Consider the following 9,822-nt stretch of genomic DNA (forward strand, 5'->3'; position numbering starts at 1 on the left):
CAGCAATCTGTCTGGAAGAATAGTCTTAGTGTGCTATTAGAAACAGGCACTGAAAACCTTGGGCAACTTACTAAAGTTGTACTTTGCCCGTCAGTAACACAACATTTTATTTAACCATTAAATTGAATATACTGCACTGATTCATTCAATACCTTGAAGTACCCACCTCAGTAGTCCAATCAGAAGTTAGCACAGCTGAAGTGTCAGCCTGTAACTCCGTACTTCCAAATGGGGCTATCAGTGTCTCTCGTTGCAAAAACAGCAATGGAGAGTTTTTACTGCTAGAACATGTGAAACAGATGTTTTGCTTTTCAATATGCTGCACCCTGCCTCAGCACTCAGTAGGCTGGCTAGAGGGCATGGCCGCACTGGGAAATGAAAGCAGCCCTGGCAATTTTTTTAAGACCGACCCCCCCAGTAGAAAAACTAGCGCCCACCCTTTCCGCCTCCCGGGGAAACATCTGATGCCCGTTCCGGCCAGTCCAGACCTGCTAGAGGGGTGACATATATATTTTAAAAAGGGGAGGTTTGAATGCTCTCCTTGCTTTCAATGGCAATGTTGAGTTATCAGTTTAAACTCTCTACCATTCTGCAGTGGCAGTCGTGGAGACATGTTTTACTTTATCATATGCGTGGTGGCTCAACTAGTGCTTCAGTCCATGAGTGACACTTTGTCTTACACGCCCTAGGTACCCCTTGTGCCATAAACTATGGGCTTACAAGTAAGTTAAGCTGGGCAAGTTGGGTATTGGCCAATCAACTGTGGGCATTTTGTATGGGTCAGAGCACATGCACTAAATTCTAATTAGCAGGGCTCAGGGCATTTCAGACCCATGTCACCAATGTCTACTAGTGAAAATGGGAGAAAAGAGTTTGGGGTAACCTCTAAAAGAATGTTTCATCACAGACGTAATATGGTCTTCCCCAGCAATATTTACACCCAGCTGTGGTCTTACAAAATCAATTCAGCCACTACAGTTATAGAATTAATTGAATGCCTTATTCAAATTCAGTGAGGAAAACCAATAGGTAATTGGTGGAAAGCTGGAATTATTTTCAGGCACTCAGGCTGCATTCTAGTCCATAATTTTTTTCCCACTAGACCAGACATATGCAAATCAGGCTTGGGCCTTTTCCACCAGGAACTGTCCAGTCCGAACTGCCATAAAAACTCGAGTGTGTGAGTATTACAATATTATATATATATATATGCCATTTCTGGCTTCACAGCACTACTCACTGAGAAGGTGTACCACCTGGTATGTGCCCAGAGAAGACTGGCCCTTGGAGGCAAGCAGAGTAGGACTGGGTACCAGGGCACCTTCTTGTGATACCAATGCACAATACAAGCCAAGAGGCATTCTCTGCAGTTATGTCTACAATTTCATGGTGAGTACTCAAGTGCCGTGCTTTACCCAGGCTTCAAGTCACCTGCTTAGAGAGTGGTTCAAAAGCGCAAAATTTGAGCCCAGACATACAACTCCTATGTCCATAGACGCTTCGACGCCTCGTCAGGGGTAGTAAAGCGCTATATAAATGCAAATACAATACAATACAATGTATACCAATCAATGATCTCTTAAAATGGGAAAAAGAGAATGGAAGATCTTGAACCTGAGGGGGTGTTGAATTTGTCGCATCATAATGACAAGAGAGGACAATTTGTGGCATGGTGGGGGCATTATTTATACAAAAATAGCTCATCAAATGACTAGGATACCTATCCCTTCGGAACAGACACACTGATTGTTCACAAATACTGCGCCGAGGATGGTGGGACTGGTAGTAATGGAGAGAATTGGTCAATAAACCATTTCTATATTTGCACTTTGTTTGTGCTGCAAGAGGTGTTCACTATGTTTATTTTCTCCTTTCAGGCTCTTCCATCACCCCAGTCTGTACAAACACATCCACAAGAAGCACCACGAGTGGACGGCGCCAGTTGGCGTGGTCTCCCTCTATGCTCACCCCCTGGAGCACATGGTAAGTGCCAGAGGTGATTCATGGATTAACTCCGACAAAGGGAGGGAGAAAAACGAAAGCTGTAAAGGATAACGGGGAAAAGGATGGAAGGAAAGGAGGGCGAGGATGTGGGTTATAAGGAAGGTGTTTGGGGTGAAGAGGAAAGCAAGAGCAGGGAGTCGAGAGGACTTCTCAGGGATAATTAGAGGAGCAATTGGAAGGATACACTACCAGAATAGTGTGGCCTAAATATTGTCTCGCAAAACTATAGTGTCTTAAATATAGATTTCTTAAAAGATCCCCCCTTTGGAGTTAATAATAGCAAACACACTACTAACAGTGATATTTTTGGAAACAATATTTAGTCCACAATATTTATGTCAGACTCTATTTTTGCTACCAATATTCTGCCACGTAAAAAAGTGAGAAGGGCAGGAGTTGGGCCAGAGGAATGGTGTTGGGTGAACAAGGGAGGAGGGGTGAAGGGGCTAGATAAGAGGAGGAAGAGATTAGTACAGAGGAACAGTGAGCTAGAGGAGAGAAGGCAGGGGAGATAGGGAGTGGTTAAAAATAGAAGGGAGGGGATTTAGCTATAAGAGGGATAGAATTCAGACAGAAGAAAACTTAGTTATCAGAGCAGTAGGTATTTGGGAGTCTGCTGGTTGCTTTCTACATACCGGACTTTAATTTAAATCCCCTAGATAGAAAAAGCATGCCTAGTGTAACATATCATCCCCTTTAAGTGCTTGCTATGTTCTTTGTTGGGCACCTGTACGTTCTGCACTGGCCACTATCAGGGAAACAGCCTTTACAATGAGGAATTTACCACGTCGCGCCTTTACCACTCATGTTTTTACCTTGTATGTGCCTTTAAAATACATGCCTTTACCACGCATTTAATGTAAGTTGGGGCGTTTGGGCGGTCTCCTCCCACAAATACATTTTTTCATATATATATAAATATATAAACAATGCGTGGCAATGGCATGCATTGTAAAAGGTTATGCTTTCTAAAAAAATGCGGGGTAAAAACTGTGTTGTATAGGCATGGGAAGTATTTCCCTGCGTTGTTCCGTCATACAACCCAGTATCACACTGTGTTTGATCTTAGTTGGTGTCTGTGTCTTTTCAGTTGTCAAACATGCTACCCCCCATGGTGGGCCCTATGATAATGGGTTCCCACGTGGCCACAATCATGCTGTGGTTCTGCCTGGCGCTGCTCAGCACCACCATCTCACACTGCGGCTACCACCTACCCTTCCTGCCCTCGCCAGAGTTCCACGACTTCCACCACCTCAAGTAAGTACAGTTGATCCTTAAGTCCAAGCCTCTGATGTTTACAAACTACCCCTACTCAGTGCCAAAGGTCTTCACTGTCTATCCCACAATGTTATGCACTTTCATAAATCCCCAAACATTACGAAGTCTTCAATCCCCCCTTTTATTTTTGATCTGCTCTGTAGGTGTCTTCAAGTGCTGTTGAATGCACCCCTAACTCCCTGCCAGCACTAACAGCACTGCAGTATGTAACTCCACACATCAAGTAGGTTACCTACCTCTGAACGCACAACTTGGCACTGGCAGCTGTACAAGTACTACAATGCAAAGACACAGCACACCTTCAATAGCTCTCAACTTGTCCCATGCATTATCTGTGGGTGAGACAGTACAAACGGTTCCAGACATGTCGCGCCTAAAAAGCCCACTTAACTTATAATACTGGAAAAATACCATAAAAATACCGTGAACAGTAGACAGATAGATCAAACATCATATCTCTCTCTCTCGATGCGGAAGAAGGTCAAAGCGCCAGTACGGTTCTTACCGCTACCAAAACTAATGATAACTACGTCTAATCTCGAGGGACCTCTCTCACAGACTGGCCAAGGACCAATCTACCTTATCATAGTGATTAGTCGAGCTATGCACCTACGATCCCTGTGGAGAGACAAAGTCGCCTACTCTGCAGTCGAGTCCCTCTTAAGTGCAATGCATAGTTAACTACAACTCTAGTAATGCCACAACACAAACCATCACAAAGGCTCAATCACCCAGAGGTAGGTCTCTTTCGACCCCAAAGCATATACATATAGAAAGTCGCTGCTGTACATGTGACACAAATATACACAACAGATTCTTCCAAAATTAGAGGTAACTTGTGACATAACACATTTCACGCACAAGTACCCTTCAGGTGTCTGAGCAAATGTTTATTGTCTTGAAATATAATGCATCCTTAAAAACCTAAAATGAAGGTCTAGATCTTTGGTGTCCAGCACAGGCCTGGAGGGCTGGATTTACTTAAAGTTAATCTAAAAGGAACATATTTAAATAGTGGGTGGTTATCTGAATAGCTGGCATGGGTCTGGCTGTACAGTAACTACATTGGTCCCACCTGCAGTAGAAAAAACAAACGCATGCTCTCACTGGTTTTCTCCCTCTTCCTCCTCTACCTTTCTCTTTCCTTTCCAGCCCGAAATATTTCTCGAAATGTTTACTTAAAACGCTGAACAGAAGATTACACAGTAAAAAAGCCTGTTAACAAGTGTATTGCATAGATGATGAGGGCCCGATGGTGGGCAAGTGCTTAGTATTTAAACGGTGTCCTTCCTTAACTGGCAGCCAATTCAAGGCTGAAAGTTGCTGAGAGGTATTATAAATATGAATTTTTGTATGGTGTAAACTTACATATTTATTTTAGGGCATTTTGTGTAGTAATGGGCACTTCAAGATACCTTTAAGATCTGTGGTTCTGACTGGTGTAGAAAGTCAACCATATGAAGAAAGCCTAATGTTTCCTTGGAGAAGTTGTGTTCTTGCACTCTGGCAGCTGACGTAGGCTTTCAGTCATCGCTGGCTTTTGTCTCCTCGTCAAATTATGGGGATGCAGGGTGAGGTGCATGGGGTAAATGGTTGATGGACCTTGAGATTGTCTGAAAATGACAGCTTCCTAATGTTTCCTGAAGTTCATATTTTATCTGAAGACAATATTTATGCAGTGTGACCTTGACCTTGCAGCTAGTGCCTGAGAGGAGTACAGTAATGGTCAGTTTTAGGTTCAGTTTGGTGCACAATATTGTGAACTTAATTATTTGCTCCATTGGGAACCATTGGAGCGTTTGTAAATCTGGTGTTATGTGATCGCTTTTTCATGTTCCAGCTGGTCGCCTGATTTTGCATCTTTTTCAGATGTGGATTTGGTTGTATGATGTTTCAGTAATCCAAGCGTGTCAGGACCAGTGCAGTACCAGTACAGTAGTACTGTGGCAGCTTTGTATAGCCATAGTAGGGCAAGGGCTACATGTGTATTGTTTTAGTGACATATTTCTTTAAAGATCGCTTAGCCTCAATATGTCCTCAGTGTTGGCGGACTGCGAGCACAGATGTGATATGGTCTTGATTTTGGTTTCTCCACAGAGTAATTAGGGTAGTGTTGCTTTCAATGTAATAATATAACTCCCAGATTAACTGTAGCGAGCTCTCAGCAGTCATAGTTTGGTTGCATGTCACAATATCGTCTGTGGGAATATTGTCCCAACATCGTCTCTACATATATTGTGTGATAAAATTATTGTGTCCTAAACACTGTTTGCAAAAAATGTATATTGGTCTAGATTTGTATTATTAACTCCAATGAGTTGATATTTTTATATACCAAGTATGATACCATTTTTAAGTCAGATGATATTCTAACAACAATATTATGGTATGTCCATAGCATGGATACAGAGTTGGCATAATCATCGAGCTTTGTAAATTGCAGTAATTCGAAAGGTATAGCCATAGTTTGTTCGAACCTTCATTTGGCCTTATTGAAGCCTTAGTTTTTATGAATAAAATGATTAAACAGCATGGGCTGTAGAGATTTCTGGATGCAAATCCACAAGAAAATATTTAAGCGCTATTGTAGGAAAAATTAATTTGTGGGAGGGGGCAATAGTTACACAGGAATTCGAATTAAGATGCATTTTACCAAACCTGAGAGCTCTATTTCATTAGATGAATGAGAAGAGCTGTGTATTTTTAAGAGTGACAAGATTGGGGAGGGGGAACGGCTAACTCTGTGGGGATGGGGATCGTTCATTCAATAGAGTGCTTTAAAGCGGCATGAGTCTTCACAAGTGAACTTTGTCAACCGTCTTCAGGGTTCTCTACATTTTTCATTTTCTGTTCCAGGTCAAGCATGTACATTGGTTAATCTAGTGTAATTCTTATCATGTTGAACTTTTTACATTTATGAGGATAGTCTGTTCAGTTGTTTAGTGGGGGTGATGAAGAAAGCATGTTGCCCTGCTAGTTCTTGGAATGTCTTGACAATCTTTCCTTTTCACCCATTCTTCTATTGACTTTCCAGATTCAACCAGTGCTTCGGAGTCTTAGGGGTGCTGGACCGTCTTCACGGCACTGACAGTGTGTTCAAGCAAACCAAGGCCTCCGACAGACATGTGCTGCTGCTCAGCCTCACCCCGCTGACCGAGACCATCCCCGACCCCCCGAAGAAGCCCCAGGAATAGAAGTTTGCCTTCAGGGGGATGGGAGTGCACCACAACCTTCCACCTATCGCCTCTTAAGAGGGACCTAGACGTGTAGGCACTATATGTAAAAAATAACTGATTTAGGATTTGGCAATAGAGAAAGCTGATTAACGCTAAATATTCATAAAGACTTGCAGAGATCAAATTATACATAAAAAAACAATATTTTCAGGGGTATCCAGGTGAGGAACTTAAGAGGAGAGCTGGTGGGTAGATCCTGGTGGGGATGAGAGGTCAAAGGGTACTCTTTTGTGTCCAGCAGCCTTTGCATTAAGGTGAAGGAGAGCATGAGCAGACTGAATGTATTGTATTCTGGCTTCCTAAAGTCTGCTTATAATGTTCGTCTTTTGTACTTCCACAGCAGACCTCGTAAAGCTAATGTCAGGTCGCTCTGTCCTCCCCCACAAAGTCTTTGGTGTGAGCCATGGAGAAAAATCCTCTGTGTCTTCTGACACGTCAAGTGTGGTCAAGTGTCGGGTCATAGTTGCCAAGCCATGGTGCTGGAGTGCCTGGAGCCACAGGGCAGCCAATCCCCGCCATTATTACAGTGTTGGTGTATGGCAAGCTCTTTCCATTTGGAACCCGTGTCTCATTTGGCCTTCTGATGTCATCACATGTTGTGCATTATATTTTGCTCCTGGACTAGCACTGTGGAAGCCATTTGTCAGCACATCGTTATATCATCTATGTTGTGAAAAGTGTACCTACATTGGTCAGTGCTACGCAAATACAATTGTAACGCTTTTTCTATGTAGACAGTTATATACAGAGATAAACCATTCAGAAAATCACCAAGTTTTTTCTTCATGTATTGCTTTTTAAAGTATTTGCAATTATTATTCAACGTCAGCACCAACATTTTACTTTTTGGGTGGAGCAGTGAAGCGTGGATGCCACCTGAACAACACCAAAACGTAAAGGGTATCGATCAATCGTCTCGAGTTTATTTGATTTAGAGCGTGCGCGCTCTACAAAAAAAATTAGACAATCAAATATACTAACATGAGTAATCTCCTAAGGTTCATGGATTATAATGAAATCAACATCCGGAACTACTCTGGGATAGCAGTTTTTTAGACGTGATTATCCTAACTCTATGTGTTGAGCGAAGCTGAGAGTGCATATAAGTAGACAATTTAAAAAAACGTGTGAACATGCCATTCGTATAAAACATGCTAGAAGTAGCTGAAGGAGAACCCAAAATGCAACCCGGATCACCACCTCATTAGGTTTGTATGAAATGAATAAATCTGCCTTTGCAGTCACTTTAGCGTATAGACGAAAATCCCGTTGAACTGCTATCATTAGTCAACCAATGAGTGAGATATTTAATTATAAACATTTTGGGTCTTGATTTTTTTAATTTGACATTTAGTGAGAAGAGGAAATACAGTGTGTCTTAATGAGGGTGAGAGGGGAGGGATACTAAGGGACATACTTACTAAATGTTCACGCAACGCATGGTAGGAAGCAAAGTTGCTGCCCTGAGTTGTATAAATGGGAAGAGCTGAATGGTGGAATATCTTTAAGGTATGATGCACTTCAGCTCTCTACCTGCGCTGGCACACTTGAGGTTGTATAGCGCCAACGCAGGCACCCTTACACCATGGAGCAAGGACGCCAGTGTTACAGGCAAGTTTATTTCATGTAGGAAGGGGTACTTTCCTTCACAAAAACAAAAGTAACAGACAATTTCCTCTTTCTATATGTGATGCAGAAGGCATCCTAATCCAGGACGGTTGTAATACTGTCAACTTCACAATTCATTGTAGCTTGGAAACCACTGATTCCATTGGTCAAGACAATGGTACCACCGTCGCCATTCGTGGCCACGCCTAGCTGTGGTCAGCGGATTTTCAGGCGATGTCCAATCATTACTTTCAGGGAGGTGGGAGCGCACCAGACACGCCCCAATGAAATTACCTTTTGCATGATGGTTCATGTAGTTCATTACTTCTCGCTCAGTTCAATTCAAAGTGTTCATAGCCAGTGCTGTATTATTAGTTTCAATTCGTATCCCTAGACACGTGTTTCATGATTCCTCAATCGTCAGTAGGGAAAAAAAGCAAAGTTCATAGGTTGCAGGGCATGCTGCCTTATTTCTCAGGACCAGTTCCACTCACAGCATGAAGGTGCAGGCTCCCGAGCTCGTCAGCTCACAGGAATTTGATACTTTCAGGGAGGTGGGAGCGCACCAGACACGCCCCAACGAAATTACCTTTTGCATGATGGTTCATGTAGTTCATTATTTCTCGCTCAGTTCAATTCAAAGTGTTCATAGCCAGTGCTGTATTATTAGTTTCAATTCGTATCCCTAGACACGTGTTTCATGATTCCTCAATCGTCAGTAGGGAAAAAAGCAAAGTTCATAGGTTGCAGGGCATGCTGCCTTATAGTCAAAGTCAAAGTCAAAGTCAAAGAATTTATATAGCGCACTACATACCCAGAGGGTCTCAAGGCGCTTAGGGAGGGGAGGAGGATTACTTGTCAAATATCCACGTTTTAAGTTGCTTTCTGAATGCTAGGTGGTTCTGGGTAAGGCGAAGGTAAGTGGGGAGTGAGTTCCATGTTTTAGCTGCCAGGTATGAGAAGGATCTACCTCCCATGGTGGTCTTGTTGATGCGAGGTACATTGGCGAGGGCTTGGCTGGAAGAGCGTAGTTGGCGGGAGGGGGTGTAGAAGGACAGTCGTGAGTTGAGGCATTCTGGTCCGATATCGTAGAGTGATTTGTGTGCGTGGGTTAGAAGTCGGAAAGTGATCCTCTTATTGACGGGTAGCCAGTGGAGGTTTTTCAGGTGACCAGAGATGTGTTTGTTACGCGGGATGTCTAATATGATCCTGGCTGAGGCGTTTTGGATTCGTTGGAGTTTTTTCTGGAGTTTAGCGGTAGTACCTGCGTAGAAGGTGTTTCCGTAGTCCAGTCGGCTCGTGACCAGAGCATGGGTGACTGTTTTTCTTGTTTCGGTGGGGATCCAGCGAAATGTTTTTTTGAGCATGCGAAGAATGTTGAAGCAGGATGAGGAGACGGCGCTGACTTGTCTGTTCATTGAAAGTGAAGAATCCAGGATAACGCCTAGGTTCCGTGCGTGGTCTGTCGGGATGGGTGCTTTTCCAAGGGCTTCCGGCCACCAAGAGTCGTCCCATGCAGAGGGGGATGTACCTAAGATGAGGACTTCTGTTTTATCTGAGTTCAGTTTCAGACGGCTGTGTTTCATCCATTCGGCAACTTCTTTCATTCCTTCGTGTAGGTTAGTTTTGGCGGTGCTGGGGTCATTGGTGAGAGAAAGGATCAGTTGAGTGTCATCCGCGTAAGAGATGATGTTGA

At 43.2% G+C, this 9,822-nt stretch overlaps 1 protein-coding gene across 2 annotated transcripts in view; it reads left to right on the forward strand.

Moving 5' to 3' along the window:
* FAXDC2 (fatty acid hydroxylase domain containing 2) overlaps window positions 1-7,288 on the forward strand; it is a 335,302-nt gene extending 328,014 nt beyond the window's left edge. For both annotated transcript variants that reach the window (XM_086931249.1, XM_086931248.1), the window contains exons 7-9: window positions 1,878-1,983; window positions 3,095-3,261; window positions 6,317-7,288. In XM_086931249.1, the coding sequence (XP_086787375.1) occupies window positions 1,878-1,983; window positions 3,095-3,261; window positions 6,317-6,476 (433 nt within the window). In that variant the 3' untranslated portion in view covers window positions 6,477-7,288. The remainder of the gene's footprint in view (window positions 1-1,877; window positions 1,984-3,094; window positions 3,262-6,316) is intronic.
* The last annotated feature ends 2,534 nt before the right edge of the window (window positions 7,289-9,822 follow it).

The sequence above is a fragment of the Lissotriton vulgaris genome, chromosome 7, assembly GCF_964263255.1.
Source record: "Lissotriton vulgaris chromosome 7, aLisVul1.2, whole genome shotgun sequence".
NCBI classification, from domain to species: Eukaryota; Metazoa; Chordata; class Amphibia; order Caudata; family Salamandridae; genus Lissotriton; species Lissotriton vulgaris.